This window comes from Bufo bufo, chromosome 2 (assembly GCF_905171765.1).
Source record: "Bufo bufo chromosome 2, aBufBuf1.1, whole genome shotgun sequence".
NCBI classification, from domain to species: domain Eukaryota; kingdom Metazoa; phylum Chordata; class Amphibia; order Anura; family Bufonidae; genus Bufo; species Bufo bufo.
Genome location: NC_053390.1, coordinates 780,077,901 through 780,103,449, shown reverse-complemented (window position 1 = coordinate 780,103,449; position 25,549 = coordinate 780,077,901). Strand labels below are relative to the sequence as shown.

The window sequence follows — 25,549 nt, the reverse complement described above, 5'->3', positions numbered from 1 at the left end:
CATATTCTGGTTGACCACAAAATGGGGAAACATCGACTCGGCCCCCATCAACTATTATCACATTCTCCCAAGCCCGGGATAGGGTTGGGTCTCGGCTTTGGGCTGTACCGAGATTCCCCCCGGAGACCTTGAGGTCTGCCAACTCAGATCCCGGTGGCAATTCCCCCACGTCTCCCACCATTACCCTACGCAGGGTTGTCTCCCCCTCTTCCACCGAGGTGGCGGTCACCCCTAAAGCTGGCTCTTCGGCCTCAGGTTCCCATGGTTCTGGCTGTCCTCCTGAACAAGGCCAATCTCCTGGGCTCACCCCTGACTCAGGGGTACCAGTCACTCTCACAACCAGCCATAGGGCCGGGAAACCCGGAAGTCTCACCCTATTATGAGTTTGTGGGTCCACCTGCCCGCTACCGTGGTCAGAGTCACCAGCGCTGTGGGGTAGTCTTTTAAGTCTCCGTGAATGCACATCACCCCAACTTTCCGGCCAGTATACTCAGCAGACCGCACTAGGGTAGCCCTTGCTAGGGTCACTAAGCTCCCTCACTCCAGCAGCGTCTCAGCTTGAGTGTCTCCCACTTCCACCTGGTACAAATAACATAGTAGTAACATAGTATATAAGGCCGAAAAAAGACATTTGTCCATCCAGTTCAGCCTGTTATCCTGCAAGTGGTCTAGAGCCTCCGGGGTACCTGTGGCACACAGTTTCATAGCATACAGTAACTGACGGTAACCTCAATTAGTGTCCATGGGCTCAACCAGGTGGGGACACTCAGCCCTTATATGGCCAGGTTCCTGACACAGCCAGCAGATTACCTGGGTCCGGCCCATAGTAGGAACCTCCCAGGTGGGTTTCACCGACAGTTGGGCCTTGGGTGCGGAGTTCTGGGGTTTACCTGCCCCCCTCCTGAAAGAATGCCCCTTAAGATTCTTAGTGGCCTCATAGCGTTCCACCAGGTCCACCATTTCCAGGGCATTTCCATAAGACACCTGGCCGATCCAGAGCTGGAGAGGGTGTGGAAGCGCCCTCCAGAATATGTCAGCACATCAGGTTGTATCCACTTTTGCAAAAGGTGGAGTAAGTCATGATACTAGGGTCTCGCAGGCTCAGCCGGCTTAAACCCCCACTGATGTACCCGCTGGGCCCGGACCAACATATTTACCCCCAGTCTTGCCAAAATCTTACCCTTTACCTTCGGGTAGTCGGCCACTTGATCGTCAGCGAGGACCTCAGCCCACTGGTCTTGGGGCATCTTTTCCATGGTGGCCACTTTCTCGTACATCGCCAGGTAGGTTTCGATGTCGTCTGCGGGTGTCATATTAGGCATCGCTGCAAGGACTGCTTTCTTGGCATCGTGGACGCTTGGGGTTGCTCCTGCTGTCTGCAAAGCAATCACATGTTGTAGCAGCAACTGGTTGGTCTCTTGCTGTTGCTTATTAGCCTCCCGTTGGTGCAGGTTGTTCTCTTGCTGCTGTAGATTAGCTTCCACGAGGGCCTTCACAAGAGCCTCCATTTTGTAGTGGGGAACGGGTTGTAATACCGCTGGTTTGATGTACAACATACAACCGTGCCCAAAAATGCAAACCAAAAAAATATATCGGTGTTCACACCAGCCTCACTGTGCTTTCCCGCATCCTCCACCAAATGTGAGGATTCACTCTGGTAGTTAGGATTAGCGGGTGCAGCACAGAGGCAAAGTACAAGTTCTTGGTTCAAAACATCAGTGTCACAGTGGGTGGGATACAAGATACAATAAACACACAGAAAACCTCAAAACAAGCGTCTAGGCCAGAAGCTGGGGATAAAGGTCACCTCCTGACAATTCCCTACCAGCTCTCCCTGGGCTTCTGTGCCCACGTTCAGACCCAAAAGGTGGGAATCAACGTGCCCCCGTGCCTAAGGCTGAAGATTCCCTAAAGTCCCTGAGATGGTGGAAAGGGGGAAAGAGGCAGCCTGCTTCCTCAGATCCTGGAGGATGCAGGTGTCTCTCTAACAGCCTAGACAGAACACAAAAAGGAAACCAAAACCAACTTATCTTGTAGCAGAGCAGAAACAGCAAATGCACCTTTCCACAGAGCAAGAAAGAAGCTATAACCCGCACAGGACACTGGGAAGGGGCGTAATTTAAACTCGCACAAACGACCCCAGCCAGTGCACCTGAAGGTAGGCTCAACTCCAAACAAACAAACAAAAAACTACACACGTGCTGCTAACCTGGCAGACCTCCGCACATAACCTGAGCAGGGCATGACAATCAGTGTTTATTCACACGTGAAAGCAAAACAAAAACGCAAGTTGCTTGGTGATCGTTCACACACATGAAAAGTTCATATACAAAACAGTCACCTTTTCTCCTGGGTGTTACTTCACGCCCTGTTGGAAGTTCTGCTTTGTCAAGTCCACAGGCAGGCGTTAGGCGGCCTGTTCGCCCTCACAGGGGTCTGAGCCCCCCAGCCCGGCTCAAGCCGCAGATCCCAACACAGCCCTCAGATCACAGCACACAGACCTCCTGAGCTCCACTGTCAGACGGAGGTAATCCTCCTCACCTGGCAGTGCTGGCTGGTTTTTATGCCTGGAAAAACCCAGCCTGGAACATGGGAAGTAGTCACCCACCCAGCACTTTGACTACTCCCAGTAGGAGCCATCCTGGATCAGCTATTACAGCCATACTAAGTATCAAGGTGTCAAACACCAACTGCTGCTGACACATAAAAACCGGCTCCTACTCCACCGAGGCCAGGAACCTCGGTGACACGTACCTATCAACCACGATGATTCCTTGTACCTTCTTACACAACCCATACATGACGGAGGCGCTGTTTTGAAAAGGAAATGCAAACATCTTTTCTAAACTCATACAACTCCTTGAAGAACATTCCCATTTCTGATTGTAAAGCATTGCAGAATATGTTGGCGCTATATAGAGATTATTATTATTTCAAGTGGTTATTAATCTCCCTTATGTAAAAGGACTATAACTCCTAATGCAAAAAAAAAAAGAAGAAAAAAAAAAGCGTATTCAGATAGGCTTCTTGTAAACCTATTATGCCATTTATTCTTTTCTGTTCCATTTAAGTTTGCGACGAAAAGTCGTATTGTTGCAGAATTTTCCATTATGATTTAGAGAGGAATACAGGCCGTCTGACGCTAGGGTCACTTTCTGTGGGTTAATTAAAGTCTCCCACTGGCTATTGTCTGCAGTGCTCGGAGGAGCGTCTCCGCAGAATAGAGCACACATCATTATGGTGAAGCAGTAATAGTTCATTCACAAAAGTGCTGTGAACTGATACGTTCTCAATTAGCTCCCTGCCAGACAAGGATGAAAATTATGTTTTTTTTATGCAAAGGATAAAAACAAAGGACCCGAGTGATTTGAAATGTTCTGCCAAATATTTGTCCTCCCAAACACCCAGCACTGACTGGAGAAACCGAGCCCAGCTTCAAAGAGCTGTTGAAATGTCCTTTATGAAGAGAGAAAGCACAGCAGCTGCTAAGTACGCCACCGCAGGACACCTCCCAGCTCCAAAAATGGGGCAAACCCTCCAGATGCTCCTCACTATACGGACGACAAGTGAAGCCTATGTAATGAACAGGGACTGTATAGGTGAGGACAAGAATGCCCATCGTCCTCTCAGCTGTGTCTGTATCTGTTTATATAGGTGGTTTAATGCTGCACGTTGCAGTGCCCATCTGCCGCATGCGCAGGTGTCAAAATGTACCCATAGGCTTCCATTGACCAACAGAGGTCAAAAAGTTGTCCCTTTTGCCCCCTGTCATGCTGGTGTACATCCAATACCTCTTTATGAGTCTGCTGCGCTATTTCAGAGTCCCCCAGTAAAAAGAACATATAACATGCAGTGTATGTTTTCTTTACCTTGGATCCCATGGGTGACGGATGCCATTATATGCCAAAGCAGTGGCAACTGTCAGCGGTATACATTGTGAAATCCTCCTGACATATACCAAACCATATACTGCAAAACCCAGTGTGAAAGCAACCTAACACAAATCCGGTGCTCATAACAAGACTAGGCATGGGGATGAATAAAAATGGCCAGGAGCCTGATTTTGAGTGCTTCTATCGCATCACGCTGAGACAAAGTGGATCCTTTGCATTTTTTCCTTTCTACACTCTTTTTGTTAAAGGGGTTCTCCAAGCTACAGATATTGATGACTTATCCTTAGTATAGAAAGATATATTTCAAGGACAGCACCAATATCCCAAGTTTTTGGAAGCGTCACGGTCACCAGTAGTAAGACTCTTTCCCGCTGTCAATAATAGACATAAGAATACAGATGAAATGTGACCAGCGTCTTCCTTTGCACAAGATTTATTTCCAACCAACACAGCAGACAGGCAACGTTTCAGCATCACACAAGCCTTTGTGGCTTGAGAAAGGCTTGTGTGAAGCCGAAACGTTGCCTGTCTGCTGTGTTGGTTGGAAATAAATCTTGTACAAAGGAAGACGCTGGTCACGTTTCATCTGTATTCTTATCCTTAGTATAGGTCATCAATATCAGAAGTTGGGGATCTGACACCAGGCACCCTCACCCGATGTTCAAGGCCAGATTAAAAGTGGGGCACCCGGGACTTGCGCCATGGGGCCTCCACCAGTTGCAGACAATTATCAGAGGGAACTGCCTGCGCACATCATGCACGGTGAAGTCAGTGCCTGCCAGCGGTCAGTACTGTACAGGGGTGTGTTATTAGTGGTTGATTGATTTCTTTGCGTAAGGCCCCTTGCACACGACCGTGGTTTGGTTTCGCATCCAAGCCGCATTTTTTGCAGCTCGTGTGCAGACCCATTCGCTTCAATGGGGACGCAAAAGATGCGGACAGCACTCCATGTGCTGTCCGCATCCGTTGCTCCGTTCCGTGGCCCTACAAAAATGATAGATCATGTCCTTTTCTTGTCATTTACTTCGCATTTCTATAATGGGCCGTCTGTTCCGTACCGCAAATTGCGGTAGGCACACGGGCGGCATCCGTGTTTTGCGGATTTGCAATTTGCGGACCGCAAAACGCGGCACATTGATGTGCAAGAGGCCTAAGTGTGCATACAGAGATAACTGTCAGTCACTGATAGTTGTACACAGGGGAGGTGTTATCAGTGATTGATAGTATTCTCTGTGTAAGTGTATATACAGAGATAACTGTACACGGGGAGGTGTTATCAGTGATTGATAGCATTCTCTGTGTAAGTGTGTATACAGAGATAGCTGTACACGGGGAGGTGTTATCAGTGATTGATAGCATTCTCTGTGTAAGTGTGTATACAGAGATAGCTGTACACGGGGAGGTGTTATCAGTGATTGATAGCATTCTCTGTGTAAGTGTGTATACAGAGATAGCTGTACACGGGGAGGTGTTATCAGTGATTGATAGCATTCTCTATGTAAGTGTGTATACAGAGATAGCTGTACACGGGGAGGTGTTATCAGTGATTGATAGCATTCTCTGTGTAAGTGTATATACAGAGATAACTGTACACGGGGAGATGTTATCAGTTATTGATAGCATTCTCTGTGTAAGTGTATATACAGAGATAGCTGTCAGTCACTGATAGTTGTACACGGGGAGATGATATCGGTGACAGCATTCTCTGTGTAAATGTGTATACAGAGATAACGGTCAGTCACTGATAGTTGTACACAGGGGAGGTGTTATCAGTGATTGATAGCATTCCCTGTGTTAGGCTACATTCACACGACCGTATAAATGGATCAGTTTCGCAATTTTTGCGGAAGGTGTGCGGACCCATTCATTTCAATGGGGCAGCAATGGATGTTTTTCTTCCGTTCTGCGGCCCCACAAAAAATATACACCATGTCCTATTCTTGTCCACGGAACACACCCGGCCGGTATCTGTGTTTTGCGGACTGCAAAACACTTACGGTCATGTGAATGCACCCTAAGTGTGTATACAGAGATAGTTGTCCGTCACTGATAGTTGTACATGGATGTTGTCTTAAGTTCAGAAGAAGTAGAGATTTAAATGTAGAAATGACTGAATCTTTTACTGAATCCTTTCCCACATAACTATACATCAATCTGCTCAGCTCTTCCTGCTCTACAGTATATCACGCTGCCTGCTTACAGAATGGTTAGCTTATTTTTGTATTACACCCCATCCTGCTGGGCCTGTGAAGGGAAGTATACTTATCTGCTCTCCTCCACTGGGTTCTATGTGGGTCCTGATCTGTAATCCCAGCACTTCTGGTCCCAACATGTAAACTTCCTGCACAGATGGGGTCACACGCACCATTTCAGCCAATGACCGGCCTCAATGATGTGTCCCTGCTGGTCCCATGACACTTGGGTTCACGCCACTACTGAGGCCGGTGCATGTGAACCTGCTCGTACAGGAAGTTTAAACTGGGGGTTGTATGCGCCAATATAGTTCCCTTCACAAATCCAGCGGTGTGGAGGTGTAATTTAAAATAAAGTCGATGTTGGACAACCCCTTTAAGGAGACCAGATGTGTATGGAGACTTGGCCTGGGAAAATAGTATGCAACGAGATATCTTCCAGGGAATGGTCTCGTTAGTGGCCTCTATTGCAAAGGGCTCACTTTGAGTCAATGCGTGACTTTTTAACAAGCCCGGATTCTTACTACAACAAATTGCACTTTTAGAACAAGTTTCGTTTCCAACATTCATCACCTAAAACCCTAAAAATAATACAAGGACTCTTTAAAAACAGAAATGGTCAGGAACAGTATGCCCAGGGTTAGCATTCTAGCTTCAAGCTCTTGTGCTATCAGTTCAGTGGCGTCATGGATAATGAGAAAATAATGAGCCATCTGAACGTTCCAGGGAAGAAGACTTATGGGTCCACATGAGTGAAACAATCCATAATAGCTCAGAATCTGTCAGCTTTTTCCAGGTTTCAGAGTCTTAAATCAATGCTCAAAGTAAAGTGCAAGGAAGTTATTCACAGGGGATTGCCAGAACAATGGAATTTCCTATCATTGCCATTTACAATGTTGCCTGAAACTGCAAAGTATAAAACAAATAGAGTGAAACCTGACTCCAAAGTCCTACATTGAACCTCCAGTAATCAATACTCGAGCAGAAGCCAGGAATGGTCTGATGTTCCACAGTCCAAAGCAATACCGTAAAATATTGTGAAAATAATACTGGTCTGATATGTAACCAATGAAAGAAAAGTTCTGGACTAGAGATGAGCGAGTTTCTTAACATACGATTCTTCTCCAATTTGAAGCGCAAGTAAATTCTACCCAAATTGATTGCCTTGAAAATTCGCTTTTATTCTCGTTCCTCCCAAACGGAATCATGCAAAATTCTAAATCTACTGAATCTCAGAATTGATTCGCTCAATGGGTTCTAGATGATTGGAATCCTGCTTTATTTTTTCCAGTCTATCAGAAATCAGACTATGATGTCTGCGCCATGCTTAATGTATAGCATAATCATTCCCAAATTCACGGCTCTAATATTTTGAAATATGCAAATCATATAATATTAAGTTGGTTTACAAAAAATAAAGTCCGATTTTCTTTAGACTGACATTTTAACTGTTAAAGCAATTGTCTCACCATGACCGCAATAACTATCAGTCAGTACATACTATATTGGTATTGCCAACTTGCCATTTATTTTCCTCAGATCTTGCTCGTCGACTGCTTTTTAGCTCATCCCAATTACAGCAGAGCCGTAGTCTATGACCACATCTTGTTTACAGTGTCTACAGGGAGTCGGAGGTAAACGCAAGCCCCTCACAGACTCACCAGTTAGATTATTTCTAGAACAGCAAGAGCAGAAAGATGATAAAGTACACATTACTAAACCACTACTGTGAAAAAAAGATCATCAGATAATTTTCCACAAATACACAGTGGGCAATAGACATATTTAGGAGGGGGGCTGGAGTTCACTTTAATTTTTAATGTAAACGCTGTGACACAGTGAGAGGTTTGGTCTGGGAGAACAGGTATTTTCCTCCCAGCATGTGCTGCTGGGCTGATGTACATCCAGGTGAGGTCAAATACCGGACCGGATTTTAAATGCCGTTCTGGGTTTTGGCAGCACCTGGCTGTCCTTAAATAGGCAGCTGGGCTCAGCAGCTGAGTCTCTGTGTTGGGATCTGGGAGCCTTGTGTCTGGATGAAGGCTTGCTACCTATTTGGCGTGAAAACAGGTTGGTGCTCCTAAGGTCAAGGACTCTTTGAGGCATAATTGCCGCATGGTATGAATTACCACCAACACCTAGGGTGGCCAGACGTCCAGTTTTTAGGCCGGACAGTCCAGTTTTCTGGCTCCCTGTCCTCCGTCCGGCGCAGCATTGCGCTGTCTGAGCGTGAGCTGCAGCAACGGACTAAGGCTTCTCTCACCCCCAGACATGGCTCCCTGTGGCTGACTGAGAGGGGGAGAAGCGCCCTCGGGCTGCCCCAGCTCACCTTCAATTCACAAAGTTCTTCCCTTTCCTCTCCCGTGTTTTTATGGATAGTGGTGGGGGCGTGGCTTCATGTGGCTTGGAGGCGTGGTTTGGGGCATTGTGGGCGTGGTTTGGGGCATGGTCTGTGAGGTCCGGCTTTCTAGGGTGAAGCCAGTGGCCACCCTACCCACACCGCAAGGTGACTTTTTGTTTGAATATGACTGCTTGTTTTGTCACTTGCCTAAAGTGTGAATAAAACAATAAATGGTTTGATCCAAAGAACTTGATGTTGCCTCTATACTGCGTCCGCTGATCCTGTCTACCAGATAGAGTCCCCACAACGCATATTAACAAACAATTTGACTTATTATTACAGATACACCATGACCTGGATGAATGAGAAGCTTCACAGACATCTTGAAACAGGAGTGATTGTGGGACAGGAACAGGAAAAGTGATCGGGGATGGTTATATTTCTCCAAGATTCCTCTCATATATGTACTAGGCTCCAGGAAGTATATATCTCTTCTGGGGAAAGCTGAATGAGATATAAGAAATCCAGGAAAGCTGAGTATTCCTAGAAAGAGTACTTTGCTAAGGGCTTTGGTAATATCTGTCTTCGGGTCTGGATCTTAATGGGGTTCGATCCAAATTTCAGGATAAATTTGATTTGCCACAAAGCCAAATTTCCTCGTGCTTCGTGGTAGCGAATCAATTTAACCTGAAATAGTGTAAAAAACTTTAAAAAAAACATACTTACCTGATCCATTTGCTCACGACGGGCCACCACTCACCCCCCCCCCCCCCCCCTTCACCATCTTGCTTGAAGATCTCACACGAAATCTGTCATCTCGGGCCACGCAAGGTTTCGCACCAGGTCTTCAAGCAAGATGGACGGGAGGCCCGTCGCAAGGGAATGGATGAGGTAAGTATGATTATTGCTGTTATTACTGCGATTAGCTATGAACGCAGCATCTAAGGGGTACAATGACGGGGGGGTGGCGCAAAATCGCCATTCCCTGTCATTGCACCCACTACTTAGTCACAAAGCTAATTTTTTTTTTTAATTCATCTAAGCAGCCAAATCTAATTTTTAAATACTTCACTGATCTCTAATGGGTAGGCTGGTAGTGGGGCATATCATTCCCTCCCTGACCAGTACCAAGTTTTCTTGGTAACACAGCCCAGCTCATTATTGGGTTATTTAGGTGCAAAGTGTGCACTAGAGAGAGAGAGAGAGACATCTGAGGAGACAGAGCCTGTCTGGAGAGACTGTTACGGAGACTGCTAGCCTCAAAGTGCACATTCGCTCCTGTTCTGAGGTTACTGGAATCTTTTCACCAGCAATTACAAAGAGTCTCACTCCCTCTGGAGGACCTGCCTTGACCTGCATTATATAGACAACCCATTGATTTGAATGAAACGGTGTAATGCTTGATTTCCCCAGCAGTGGCAGTGCAAGGAACTTGAACACTTGCTGCCAGCCTTCCCCACCGATTGGATGATACTTTTTGATCAACCTACTGTCAATTGATGCATCTAACATGTAGTGACTGTGCAACGTGGACAAACCCTTTAAATAGGTTTTACCATTATAGACATTGCCAGGATTTAACCCCCATCCCAACAGGTGAGGCTGGTTGTCAACTGCTGCATCCTTGAGGAGACTGAATGAAGGGGTGTTTTTACACCAAGATTTTTGCTGTTGACCAGAGGTGACCACCCGTATGTCCACTGCCACGTAACACACTCAGCACTGCTACCTCTGGACCATATATGTGAATTTGCATGCAATCGCAAGAACAGGATTAAAATAAACTATGCCTATGTGGCATTTCCACAACATATGTTTTGAACAAGCTGTAAAAAGACTAGATTGTTGTTTAAGCTTTTAAAGGGTAAAATATTCAGCAATGCAATAAAAATAGATGAGTTTTTACTTTTTTTCCCCATTTATTTATCGAAATATGATTTCATAAACACAATGAATCAATTTCATGGCTGCAAATAACACCTGTAATTGGACAGATTGTAAAACGCTAAAAATAGATTTTAAATTTTATCAGACGTGGATGCTAAAAAGGAAATGGCTGCACCAAATAGCTTTATAATGCTCCAGAATTAAACGCTAAATGAAAGCAGATTGCCGGCAGATACAATATAATATAGCTTGTAAGTAAACAAGAGACACTGTGTCATGCGTCAGGGATTACAATACTTGCATGTGTGCGGCCCTAAGCCCGAATATATGTTACACTGCAGAGTATTCGGCTCTGTACATATTGATATATACTCAGGGGAGGGGCTTGGAGGATGTGTTCCCCAGTTTTGGGCTCCTGGGTGGAACATGCCTATGTCTTAGTTTAGGACTGAGGTTTCTTGGGTCCACCTGAGAAAATTATTCTTGGGGCCCAATCCCTATATTACCAATAATGTCTGCTAGGTTTTGAATCAAAGCAAGAGACCCTAGTGGTAAGTTTTTATCTTCAAAGGCAGTGTTATAGCAAAGGTTATGGTGCAGACACTACATCTTATGGTTGCGGTACAGGAGCAACAGCTAACCTGGTGTCCAGAAGGGCAGATATGGTATGCAAATATTGCAGTAATTGCTCCTGATGGCCACGTTGAGTGGTCAGCTCTTTATACAATTCAAGAAGGCCCATACTGGGTGAGCCAGAGGGTTCCATGTGCTGAACAGACTGTTATGGCTGTGGGTGTGGAACCACTGTGTCAAGCAACCAAACCCACCGGCATTATCTTGGTGGCCCCTTTATATTCACCCTTTAAACCCTATATAGGGATCTGGGCTTTGCTGCAGGGGAGCCTCCAGATTGCTACCTCTTTGAGTAGTCCCAGTGTGGTTGACAGCTGACCCACAGAGGTCAGAGACACCGGTGCGAGGCACAGAGGGAGCAGGCGAAGTCATAGTAACAGGCTGGCAGAGTACATGTGAATCCGTAAAACAGGTCTGGGTTCATGGCAAGCAACAGAGGGTCAGTACAGGAATCAGGCATTATTTAGATCAGGCAGCGATAATCAATATGGTAAATCATAGGCATGAAATGGGCAAAGTTTGGTACACCGGAAGACAAAAAACAGCACTGTTTTGCAGGGAACTAGCAAAACTAAGAGCCTTATTGTTTAGGCACCTTCCGATTGTTTAGGCACCTTATTGTTTAGGCTACCTAAAATATCTACAGGTTGCCAAGCCATTGGCTGATGAAGACTAGGATGTAAGCATGCTATCCCTTTGAGAACCAGAGGGAAAGCACACTTGTGCCCAATGAATGCAAGGAGAAGCTGACTGACAAGCAGGCCACAGCCTGCAGGAGGAGGTAGAACAGACTCATTGACCATATCTTGCTGAGAGAGAGCAGAGGGAGGTCCAGCCTGCCGGATCAGTTTCACAAAACGGAGGTGGCCACAAACCACCACTGCTGTAACCGGTAGCTCCAAATGTTTTTTTTTCTCTTGGGTCTTTGGGGTGTGAGAGGGTGAGGATATACCCTTAAGTGGACCTTCATGTGAACTGGGATTATTTGCAGTGTGCTCCTATGAAACACACAGGCTGCATCAGTTCAATGTTGGGAACTTATAGACTGTTATTGCCAGTAGTACTAACTCCAGCCACCAGATGCCGCTGTGTCCTTTGTGAGCTGCCTGGACTGTGTGTTCAAAGGCTGCAGGAAGTAGAGACTCTGTTTGTGCTGCAGGAGTCTGAGAGATTATTCAGTGAAAAGGATTGTTTCTCTGAGGAGCTGTGCTGGAGTTCTGGATCCGTACAGCAACTGATACCAGTAGCAGGAGCTTTCCTGTGATGACTTAAGAAAGGAAGGGTTCCTCCGGCACCGTGAGCCATAGCAGATCCGGATCTGGTGAGTCGTGAACAGCTTCCACGCTAAAGGTAGAGGATCAACTTGTTTCTGTGTAGGCATACACCGGTGACTCTGTGGCACAGTATCGACTTGTAGGCTCTGCTGTGCGCGCCGCCGCGTTAGGTTCATCCTGTGCACACCGCCGCGTTAGGTTCATCTGGTCGGCCAGTGACTTCGCGTCTAGAGTATAAGGTACTCTGTGTATCCCTGTATTGCTGTGTGGTGTTTTGGTCTATAGAGGTTCCTTATGGGTCTGATACTCTGCCGGGTGATAAGTTTGTGAACCCTGTGCTGTGCCACCGGCAGATGGCTCTGCAGACACTACAGCGGATCTATAATGCTAAAGGGAGATAATATAGTTCTGGCAGTTGTAGACACGGTCTTGCCAATAGTTAAATTGGGAAACACCTTTCACTACATATTCCGGCAAGTGGCGCAGCACCAGGATGAGTTCTCCCAGAACTGTAAATACATATATTGCCATACTGTTGTTTTCGTGGTGTTTACTAGGTTTGATTTATTAGGAATAAAAGTATAAAGTTTCCTTATCAACCCGTGTGGCCTTGCTGTATACTGGCGAGCCCTCCCCGTCCACGACTTACAGGGGCACATAGGAGGATCCTCTGGTACTCTGGTGGACCAGTCCATCCCTGGTCTTAGGACATGTAGACACAGGGCTCAGGTAGCAACTGAATGACAAGGGCAAAATGCATACTTGCCAACACATTCAATATCTGCGAGACTCTCTTGCCAAAAGGAGCTCCAATGGGGCTGGTCGTCTGCTAATTTGTAATACGTGGAACATTTCTGGACAAATTTAGGAGACAGGACTCAAAATGCCCCATGGTTTGGGATTCAGATGTTTGTAAGTATGCAAATCAAGGAATAAGGAGGCTCGGATAAAACAAATGCAGGTATTTTTCATAGGACGAGGGGGAAGGGTTGCATTCTTGGCAATCATTTAGGTACAGACAGGCTTTCAATGGAGTTTCCTATTGCAATTATACATGGAGAGTCTTTCAGATTCCTAATGAATTTATTTTTGGCACAGTTATGTGTAGAGCCGCTGGCTGAATGTGTTTGGGTTTGCTGTGTGCATCAAAGGATGCGAACTCTGGGGGACAACAAGGGGTCTCTGGCAGAGAGCCACCCTTGTCACTCACATGGAAGTTCTGCTAATGCATATTCATCCTACCAGGGAGAAAAAGATGGTGGTCAGGCTCAAGCAATAGATCATACATTTTTTTTTGGGGCTGTTTTTCTTTAAAGGCAGAATATAAAGCAGATAAATTGTGTTTGGGCCATATTGGTAAAAAATAGTCCCTGGTCGTAACAGATCAAAATTAGGTTGTTTTGGGGGTCTATTATTCTGTAACAACCTGGGCCTCATTGGTAACCATCTGGTACTATGGTGGGCGATCCTGACCCTGGTGTGCATGGAGGTTATATGGAGGCACACGTAGGCACTGAAGCTCCATATTTCAGAGTTATAGGAACTTCTTGTGAGTATGGCAGCATATTTTGTTAATGCAACGGAACATGGAAGAATTAGATAAGACTAGATAAGAAATACAGGGAAAAAAAACTTCAAAAATTGGAGTTCTTTGAAGGGTACAATAAGGTCCCATAAACTTCTATAGGCACCATACGCCTTCAATAGCTTAATCGACAAACAGTTAATGCTCCCCAGTTCCCCTAATTTTAAGAACAGTAGAGGAAAAGACCGTCAGACACCTTTGGCAGCAATTCATCTTCTGCCAGAAAAAAAAGGATCAGGAGTTGACATTCAACTTGCCCAGTCCTTCTGTTCATCGACATCATCTGTCATGGGAGGGTCAATAGATTCCCATACACATTAGATTGTCGGCCAGTCTCAATGAAAATGGCCGATTCAGCAGACATAAGTCTAATGTCTATGGGGCCTTAAAGGGGTTGTCCCACGAAAAATATTCTACTGTTTTCCAACCAGCCCCTGGGTCTGAATACTTCTGCAATTGCATGTAATTAAAAATTTTACATAGCCACTAAGGTAGTCAATAATATGTATCTGTATAGCGCAACCTGCTGTTTTTTTTTCTTATTTCTTTGACCTGTTCACTGAGATGGCCGCACATGCTCAGTTTCATCATTCAACTGCCTCCTGAGCTGTGATAGGGAGAGCTGAGACACGCCCCCTAAGCTGCAGCAGAAAAGACACTCCCCTGAGCTGCCAGCTTGATATAAATCTATCAGAGCAATGAATGAGGAGATCACTGGATCCATGTGAGGTACAGGGCTGGTTCATTGTCATGTACTATATGATGTCTGATTTTTCATTTTTTACATTATTCATGGGATAACCCCTTTAAGAGAATTCTAGTAGAAGATACTATAATAAACCAAAAAATAAATAAAAAAGCAAAGAAAAATCTTCAGTATTCCAGTAAGGTAAAATTGGACCATCAACTAATACCCCCTTTCTCTTATTTGCTTCTTTCACTAAGACTCAATCTAGATATAACCTGGGAGACAACGTGAAACTCCCCAGGGTGCAGTCCACAATATAATGCTATACTGTATTCTTGTCTATCGTCATATAATTGGTTGCATAACCGCACGTAGTAAAATAGCTCCTTCTCACTCCGTACCATCTGTTGACTATTGAGACTTGAGCTCATCGATCACCTTCACACAACGAAAACGATCCGATCCATGCAGCAGCATTATGAAGTTATTCACAGCACTGAGACTTTTACACTGAGACTTTTTGTACCGACAGTTGCAGTCCAAAGGAAAGCATTAAACTGTAGACTGCATCTGTCACTCAATAGTTAAATTCAATCTTAGGGGCTACATTTTAGGCTCTATTCTTAAAGGGAATGTGTAATAAGAAAATGAATGACCCATCAGTTTAAATCACATTTTTATGTAAAAATATATATATATTTTTAATTCTTATGATTTTTGTTTTAATTTTCCATGTCACTATCTACATTAAAAAAAAAACTACCTTAAAGAGGTTGTCCGGGTTCAGAGCTGATCTCAGACACAACCCGATCTGCACTCATTCACCATGAGTGAGTGGAGTAGTGGAGCTTTTCACACTCCGATGCTGCCCCTTGCCCAGTGCTGAGTCGCGCAGAGCAATTTTCTTGAGATCCGGTGACATACCGCCTAGCAGTGAGCCCGGGAACACTGTTAGGAGGAAGCCTCTGCCTAGCAGTGTTCAAATGTAAACAAACAGCTCTTGCCCTGCACAATTCAGCGCAGAGCAAGGGGGAACATGGGAACATGAAAAGCTTCGATGCTCCACTCATTCATGGTGAATGAGTGCAGATCGAGTTGTGTCCGGGTTCAGCTCTGAACTCGGACACCCCCCTTTAAATCAAAATTAAAGCCACTATGCCTAATAATATGTGGCAACTTCCTGTTCTGTAAAGGTACATTTTCAGTAGCCATCTCATTATCATCACAGGAAGGATTATAATGATATAATCTTTATATAGATAACACTGAGAATCCACCATTCACAAAAGGTGATATCACAGCTTCTCTACTCCCTCCTGACCCCTGCATTGGTCACAGAGCATGCTTACAAACATCTCCCACAGAAACAAATGAGTCAGCTCCTGTCTATTTCGTTTATACCAGTTAATTGGTTTGCACAAATAATGGCGGCTATGCCTAGTAACAGAGACTCAGAAGATGGCTCACAGGAAATGGGGGCATAACTCAGAGATAACTGAGATCCTGAGCTTGATAACAGAACTGCTTCTACACTGCTTCTGAAGATTATAGGAGCCTCCTTTGTGTCTGTAAGTGTGATCTCTCCCTCCGTATCTGTTCCGTGAGCCTCCAAGCTGAAAACAAACACAGTGCTGGCCGATTTCACAGAAGGGAGATGCCCCCTTGCTTCTGAGTGAAATGCATCTAGATGTGCAGCTGAAACAGGGAACATTTAGGCTGAAAAGAGACTATAAGGAAGCCCCAAAAACACTTGTTCCTTCACAGTTATGATTATACAAATAAGCACAACCATTATGCAAAATCAGGTCTGCTTTAAGAAGGACTTTTATAAAGAGATAGTTTGGTTTTAGCATCATAATATTCAAAATAAATACATTGTCATAGAGTACATGCCAAATGCTTATTCTACTACACAAAAGAGATATATTACAAGCACTTGTTAAAAATGTCGAAAATGTAATTGGCTTTCTATTGTTAAATGGAGTCTGTCAGCAGTTTTGACCGGGCTAAACTGCTGACAGCACTAGGTAGGGGCTGGGGAAAGCAAGAAAAAAATATAAAAACATACCTTTGCAGAGCTTTTCATACCTGGAATAGTTAGAATATGAACTGCACAGGAAGTGGAGCTGCACTGAAAAGTGCTCTCTCCCCGGCCCTCTCGCTGCTCTGAGTGACAACTGTAGTGGTCTCCTAGTTGGATGCTACTGCTTCTACACTGGCTATGTGAGCTAACAAGGGAAGAGGAAGAGGGTACATGCGATAGAGGCACACCAGGCAGATGCTATGGGACCCATGGAAAAGTGGAGCCTACATTCTGTGTTTTCACCTGTGGGGTGAAGGAACAATCTCTGATAACCTTGGAGTATGGGATGCTGTGACCCCAGCAGGAATACTGCTGACTTAAGAGATGTTGCAAAGAACTTTACTTTCTTACAGGGAGGCACAAACGGCTGATGGTTGACAACTCAATTTGAGGCACAGTCACTTTAACACAACTTTCAGCATAGCAGAGAAATGTTGCGTCTTTAGGGGTCACGCCTAAGTGCAACAGGTCAGTTTAGTGTCCATATCTATTGGTCATGCCTAGAAAAATAAGGGTCCATTCACACGTCCGTAGTGTATTGCGGGTCCGCAATACACCCGGCCGGCACCCCAATAGAACTGCCTATTCTTGTCCGCAATTGCGGACAAGAATAGGACATGTTCTATTTTATTCCGGAGCCGCAGACCGGAAGATCGGGGGCACGCTCCGGAAATGCGGATGCGGACAGCCCCATAGAGAATGAATGGGTCGCGCCCGTTCCGCAGAATTGCAGAACGGGTGCGGACACATTCGCGGACGTGTGAATGGACCCTAAGTGTGGTTCCCAGTTCTGCCTCAGCCACTAACAATCCTCAGTTTGTTGCAGAGGAACCACTATACCAGCTACACCAGTTAATTTGTTTGCACGGATAATGGCAGCTATGCCTCAGGTTTTGGGTCAGTTTTGTGGGGGGGGTTTCACTTCCAACCCCACTGGGTCAATGGGGTATTTATGGGCATCTACACAGTATCTCTGCTCAGGTTGTCACTCACTTTCTTAGCTTTCTGGATCCTGCCCAGCCCCAGGGCAGCATGCTCTGGTTTTTCTCAGTCCTGTCCCCTGTCTCAGGCCGACTAAGCTTCTGTTGCATACTAATGTCTTTTCTGCTGATGGTTTTCTGCTGATTATTTGCTGATTAAACTTCTCATGTTCGTTATGGGTGGAGCTATGGCCAGAAATGACATGCTCCATATGGCTTCTACTTGCATATTTCCTTTTATTTTGCGAAATGAGTCCGATTTTCTCGAAAAGTACAGAACTTGAACCTGATATTGCACCGATATTGCGTCTGCATTTCATTACAGAATGAGTAGTTCTTTGAAGATACTATCAGATGGGAGCGTTCCACTGTTATTATGCACAAAGCAACCACTAACTGGTAAATTCTGTGGAGTTTTAGAAGAACTAATTATAAAAATTCTTAACTTTATCTCATGTTTGCACAGATGTAGTGCAGTGATCCAGAATATTACTGCTAAAGGGTTACAATTGTATAGGATCACTTCTAACGAGTTTTAATTGTTGTGATTTATTGCTTAAAGTGCACCTGAGATTTAATTTTAAAATAATTTGCATAATGGCTGGGCTTCTTTGTACATTCATAACTGTGAAGGAACAGGTCTTTTTTTGGGATTCCTTAATTTATTTTTTAACCTGATTATTCCCTCCTAAAGCTGCACAGCTAGATGCATTTCTCTCACAAGAATGGGGCATCTCCGTTCTGTGAGATCCACCAGCAGTGTACTGCTATGACGTCATTCACTTCCTACTATGTTTGTTTTCATTTCTGGAGCTCACAGTATGAATAAGAAAGGGAATATTACACTTACAGTAAGGCAGGACGCTTCTGTCATCTTCAGAAACAGTGTAGAAGCAGTTCTTTTATCAGACTCAGGATCTCAGCTAGTTCTGACACATCTCCACTTCTAAATTAGGTGGAAGTGAGACCCCTAGTGGCCATGACTTTACAGCTTTTTTTCAGGTGGATGCGCCACTCTTATCCCAAGGTGTGGCATTGCGGTTCAGCTTCATTTACTTTAATATGGCTGAGCTGCAATACCAAGTGCATCCCATGGAGACAAAGCGCAGATCATCTTGCAATGGTTGGTCTATACTTTCTTCCTCCCTGGTGGATCCCTGTAATCTTGGTGGTCAGTCTGAAATTTTTGTTCAATTAAAGTTATTCTAATAATCATTTTATTATTCATCACAACTATATTTTTCCTAATTTTTTTAAATTTTCTCCTTATATTCGACCTAATAAATCGGTGGGTGTCTGGATGCTGAGACCCCTACCAATCATCAGGAAGGGGCAGAAGCACTCCGCTGAGAGTTGCCCCCCTTTTGGCTGTGATGAGCCTTGCCCGACTCTCCTCAGAGACCCCGTGTTAGTGGTGTAAGGACCCAGAGGAAATATATGAGTCCTTATGCTTGATTCTTTGAGGGGAGGCTAGCAAAGCCGGTTACAGCCGAAGAAGTGCAGCGTTTAGCTAAATGCTTCTGCCCCTTCATTTCGGCTACTGGTGGGGGGATCAGCCAGTGTTCCCTTCAAACTGTGTGTTCTGGAAAGGAAACATACTAGCAAGGATTAGTGAGCCCCAAAACAGCTTTACGGTACATTCACAATAGCGTTAAAGTTTTCCGGCATTGAGTTCCGTTCTAGGGGCTCAATACCAGAAACAAAAGCTTCAGTTTTATCCTAATGCATTCTGAATGCATCAGGATGTCTTCCGTTCAGTCCCTCTTACGGTATTTTCTCCAGCCAAAATTCCGGAACACTTGCCGGATCCGGCATTAATTTTCATTGAAATGTATTAATACCGAATCCGTTTTTCCGGATGACACTGGAGAGACGGATCCGGTATTTCAATGCATTTGTCAGATGGATCCGCATCCAGATCCGGAAACAAATGCTATCCCGTTTGCATACGGATTTCCGGATCCGGCAGGCAGTTCCGGCAACGGAACTGCCTGCTGGAATCCTCTAACGCAAGTGTGAAAGTGCCCCTTACCTGCTGCAGATTTTGGAATTTTAAACTCTTTCAATTCTAGAAAACACAGCTTAGAGCAGGGATCAGCAACCTCCGGCACTCCAGCTGTTCTGAAACTACAACTCCCAGAGTGCTCCGTTCACTTCTATAGAGTTACAAGAAGTGCCATGTAAGTGTGCATCCTGGGAGTAGTAGTTTCACAGCAGCTGGAGTGCCGAAGGTTGCTGATCCCTGCCTTAGAGGGAACAGTTGTCTCAGCACCTGGACCCACAATAATCAAAAGTTCTGACTTGTCACTATGGCATGTCAAAGGTTTTATAAAACAATAGTCACCCATTAAAGGGGTTGTGCCACCATTAAATGTTATTTTAACATAATTCAGCATGAAAAACTCGTTACTTTTGTAATTTAATTTTTTTAATGGTGCCTCAGTTCCACCCTTCGACTATTAACAGCTATATCTACTTTTAGAAATGTATGACAATTACAGGGAGAGAGCTGCAGCAGAAAGGACACCCCCTGAGCTATCATAGGGACAAAGCTGCAGCAGAAAAGGCTCCCCCCCCCCCCCCAGCTGTGATAATCAGAGAGCTGCAGCAGAAAGTACATGCTCTCTGAGTGTGATAGGGAGAGAGCTGCAGCAGAAAGGACACTCCCCGAGAGGTGATAGGGATATAGCTGCAGCAGAAAGGACACTCCCCGAGAGGTGATAGGGATATAGCTGTAGCAGAAAGGACACCCCCTGAGCTGGGATAGGGATAAAGCTGCAGCAGAAAGGGCACCCCCCTGAGCTGTGATAGAGAGAGAGCTGCCGCAGAAAGGACACCCCCCTGAGCTGTGATAGGGAGAGAGCTGCCGCAGAAAGGACACATCCCCTGAGCTGTGATAGGGAGAGAGCTGCAGCAGAAAGGACACATCCCCTGAGCTGCCCACCTGAAATACATCTAGCAGAACAATTGGCGCAATGAATGTGACGATGTCTGGCTCCATGTGAGGTACAGGGCTGGTTGTAGGTTTTTTAGAAAGGGATTGGCATGTACTATATCATGTCATGGCATAACCTCTATAAGGGCTGATGGACGTAGCCTCATTATAGCTCTGTACAAGCTAATACTGTAGGCATCTGTAATATGGCACCCATAGAAGTCTCTGGGGCTCTACTGTACTTCTATATGCCTCTGATTTGATAAAGACAGAAGAGAAATCGGACTAGGTTCCTTCGGATGCCATATTACGGATATATGTCCCCTGGTAGCCTGCGGCTCTGCAGTTTGGAGGAGCCTTTGTTTGCTGCCCTTAAGGCTCTGTGCACATGGCTCTTCTGTGTACATGAGCCTTAAAGGGGTTCTCCGGGAATAAGGACATTTTAGTAAGTGCCCGCTGCCTCTCTCCCTAAGCTCCCCGCCACTGCAGTCCTCCGTTGCTGTCCATGTTCCGGTCCCTGCCCTGCATCTGGCTTAGCACGCCGATAGTCTCATGCTCTGCTGCAGCCAATAACTGGCTTCAGTGGTGACATGCTGCTTGTGGGCATGTTAGCACACTGAAGCCAACCATTGTCTACAGTGGAGCATGCGATCAAACCCATGCTAAGCCAGATGTCAACGTGCGGGGACCAGAACATGGACACTGTGGAGGCAGAGGACTGGAGCGACGGGGAGCAGATAAGTATGAATCTTTAGCTTAGGGAGGCAGGCTGCAGGTGCTTAATAAGATGTCCTTATTCCCGGAGAATCCCTTTAAAGGGATTTTGTCAGCTAGGTTAACTTTAGCCTATAGAGCTGGCATCAGCCTCAGAGAATGAACTGCGCATGCGCGAGATTACGGCGCTTCAACTGTGTGACCTCAGGTCATCAAGGAGGAGATTCGGAGGATGCGGGGCGGTGCTCCTGAAATGTTAGTAACAGCCCTCATTTGCATATATATAAAATCCTTTTTTAGATTGAATAAAAGCACTCAGAGCTATGGGGAATGTATATTGCGGACGCGCTAGTGGCGATCCGGCAGCGCACGTCCGCAGCTCTATACGCTAAACCGAGCTGACAGAATCTCTTTAAAAATAATAAACGAAAAATAAACAAACAAATAAACCAAAAGATACATTGTGTCTAGAAGAGCAGAAATGGAGAACTCACCAGAATATACGCTCTTTGGTGACTTGTTCTTGCAAAAGATCCCATTGTTTTCCAAGATTTACGGAGAAATAAAGCTGCAGAAGGAGGAAAACACCAACACGTTACACTGATATAATGGGGACGTGACAGACTAGTGAATGAGACGGCAGCGGCACTTGGTGGGCTGCAAGTACAGCGGGACGAGACCGACTTTAAATCAATTTGATGTTCCTCGAGATTTGCGGATTTTGCCTAGAAGAAGGGATATTATTGTCTTGAAAAGCACCCCATTACTACTGTTGAGAGGGTAATTCCATACAATTTGCAAGACAAGTTATGTTGTGTACGGAATAGGGAGGATGCAATATTGCTGTGGAAATACTGCGCTGGGTTCTCGTGGTGTAGGACATTCATAAAATACACAACTGATGCCTTCAAGGTTTCCTTCTTAATATGATGCTGTATCATACATTGTAAATGTGATGTCCAGGACGGGAAAGGTGATACTTGGCGTCCTACAGGAATGCAGATAAACCTACTGGTAGGCCCCTTTCACACTTGCGTTATTGGATTCCGGATTGCATTTGTTTCCGGATCCGGATCCGTCTGACAAATGCATTGAAATACCAGATCCGTCTCTCCGGTGTCACCAGGAAAAACGGATCCGGTATTTATTTTTTTCACATCTTTAAAGGTCCGGAAGACCGGATCCATCAATGCGACACTAATACATTTCAATGGAAATTAAGGCCGGATCCGGCATTCCGCTAAGTGTTCCGGTATTTTGGCCGGAGAAAATACCGCAGCATCCGGCCATATACCGTAAAAGGGACGGAACGGAAGACATCTTGATGCATACTGAACGGTTCGCTTTCCATTCAGAATGCATTAGGACCAAACTGATCCATTTTTTCCCCAGTATTGAGCCCCTATGACGTAACTCAATACCGGAAAACTTTAGCGCTAGTGTGAAAGTACCCGTAGTCGGCAATGCAACTGTTTTTGGGCCTATCTGAAGCTACCACTAGGGGGAGCTCACTGCATACATATAGCTACAGCTCCCCTTGTGGTCAGTACCAGTTGTATAAGTGCACCTAGTATTAGTAGTCGGCAGACTTATATTATATATTTCTAAATACAGATATCCCCTATGCATGAACTATATCACTGGCGTGGAAATAGGGATTGCAGTGGTCATAGTTGAAGGCCTTCTCACCCCCACTCACAGGGGACAATCTGTGTAACAGAGAGGGGCACGGGGAGTAGTGTGTGTAACAGAGAGGGGCACGGGGAGTAGTGTGTGTAACAGAAGGAGGAATGGGGGCAGTCTATGTAACATGGAGGGAGGCAGTCAGTGTAACAAAGGGGAGGCAAGGGAAGCAATCTGTATAAGAAAGGGAGGCATGAGCTCAGTCTATGTCAAAGGAGGCATAGAGATCAGTCAGTGTGACAAAGGGGAGGCATGGGGAGCAATCTGTGCAACAGGCAAGCATGGGGAGCAGTGTGTGAGAGGGAGCTGATGCCTGTTCATATTAATCTGTACTCACTGCTACAAGAACAGTGCTGGAGTCTGGAGGGTCGAGTAATGAACCTGATGCAAGGTATGCAGCATTAACTCTTTCTCTACCCTTGGCCACCAGGGATACCAACATTTAACCCTTCACTGACCCATACAGCCAGGGATGCAGACAGCAAACCCTTCTCTGCTCTGGGCCTCCAGGGATACTGACACTAACCCCCTTCACTGCCTTAGATAGCCAGGGATGCAGACAGTAACCCCCTTCTCTGCCCTTAGCCACCAGGGATGCAGACAGTAACCCCCTTCTCTGCCCTTAGCCACCAGGGATGCAGACAGAAACCCCCTTCTCTGCCCTTAGCCACCAGGGATGCAGACAGTAACCCCCTTCTCTGCCCTTAGATAGCCAGGGATACTGACACTAACCCCCTTCTCTGCCCTTAGCCACCAGGGATGCAGACAGTAACCCCCTTCTCTGCCCTTAGCCACCAGGGATGCAGACAGTAACCCCCTTCTCTGCCCTTAGCCACCAGGGATGCAGACAGTAACCCCCTTCTCTGCCCTTAGCCACCAGGGATGCAGACAGTAACCCCCTTCTCTGCCCTTAGCCACCAGGGATGCAGACAGAAACCCCCCTTCTCTGCCCTTAGTCACCAGGGATGCAGACAGAAACCCCCTTCTCTGCCCTTAGCCACCAGGGATGCAGACAGTAACCCCCTTCTCTGCCCTTAGCCACCAGGGATGCAGACAGTAACCCCCTTCTCTGCCCTTAGCCACCAGGGATGCAGACAATAACCCCCTTCTCTGCCCTTAGCCACCAGGGATGCAGACAGTAACCCCCTTCTCTGCCCTTAGCCACCAGGGATGCAGACAGTAACCCCCTTCTCTGCCCTTAGCCACCAGGGATGCAGACAGAAACCCCCTTCTCTGCCCTTAGCCACCAGGGATGCAGACAATAACCCCCTTCTCTGCCCTTAGCCACCAGGGATGCAGACAGAAACCCCCTTCTCTGCCCTTAGCCACCAGGGATGCAGACAGTAACCCCCTTCTCTGCCCTTAGATAGCCAGGGATACTGACACTAACCCCCTTCTCTGCCCTTAGCCACCAGGGATGCAGACAGTAACCCCCTTCTCTGCCCTTAGCCACCAGGGATGCAGACAGTAACCCCCTTCTCTGCCCTTAGCCACCAGGGATGCAGACAGTAACCCCCTTCTCTGCCCTTAGATAGCCAGGGATACTGACACTAACCCCCTTCTCTGCCCTTAGCCACCAGGGATGCAGACAGAAACCCCCCTTCTCTGCCCTTAGTCACCAGGGATGCAGACAGAAACCCCCTTCTCTGCCCTTAGCCACCAGGGATGCAGACAGTAACCCCCTTCTCTGCCCTTAGCCACCAGGGATGCAGACAGTAACCCCCTTCTCTGCCCTTAGCCACCAGGGATGCAGACAATAACCCCCTTCTCTGCCCTTAGCCACCAGGGATGCAGACAGTAACCCCCTTCTCTGCCCTTAGCCACCAGGGATGCAGACAGTAACCCCCTTCTCTGCCCTTAGCCACCAGGGATGCAGACAGAAACCCCCTTCTCTGCCCTTAGCCACCAGGGATGCAGACAATAACCCCCTTCTCTGCCCTTAGCCACCAGGGATGCAGACAGTAACCCCCTTCTCTGCCCTTAGCCACCAGGGATGCAGACAGTAACCCCCTTCTCTGCCCTTAGCCACCAGGGATGCAGACAGAAACCCCCTTCTCTGCCCTTAGCCACCAGGGATGCAGACAGTAACCCCCTTCTCTGCCCTTAGCCACCAGGGATGCAGACAGAAACCCCCCTTCTCTGCCCTTAGCCACCAGGGATGCAGACAGAAACCCCCCTTCTCTGCCCTTAGCCACCAGGGATGCAGACAGTAACCCCCCTTCTCTGCCCTTAGCCACCAGGGATGCAGACAGAAACCCCCCTTCTCTGCCCTTAGATAGCCAGGGATACTGACACTAACCCCCTTCTCTGCCCTTAGCCACCAGGGATGCAGACAGTAACCCCCCTTCTCTGCCCTTAGCCACCAGGGATGCAGACAGAAACCCCCCTTCTCTGCCCTTAGCCACCAGGGATGCAGACAGTAACCCCCCTTCTCTGCCCTTAGCCACCAGGGATGCAGACAGTAACCCCCTTCTCTGCCCTTAGCCACCAGGGATGCAGACAGTAACCCCCTTCTCTGCCCTTAGATAGCCAGGGATACTGACACTAACCCCCTTCTCTGCCCTTAGCCACCAGGGATGCAGACAGTAACCCCCTTCTCTGCCCTTAGCCACCAGGGATGCAGACAGTAACCCCCTTCTCTGCCCTTAGCCACCAGGGATG

General features: G+C 46.4%; 1 protein-coding gene across 2 annotated transcripts in view; it reads right to left on the bottom strand.

Annotated features, from left to right (window-relative positions):
• SORCS2 (sortilin related VPS10 domain containing receptor 2) overlaps positions 1–25,549 on the bottom strand; it is an 894,852-nt gene that overhangs the window by 193,978 nt on the left and 675,325 nt on the right. For both annotated transcript variants that reach the window (XM_040419144.1, XM_040419145.1), the window contains exon 5: positions 21,700–21,773. In XM_040419144.1, the coding sequence (XP_040275078.1) occupies positions 21,700–21,773 (74 nt within the window). The remainder of the gene's footprint in view (positions 1–21,699; positions 21,774–25,549) is intronic.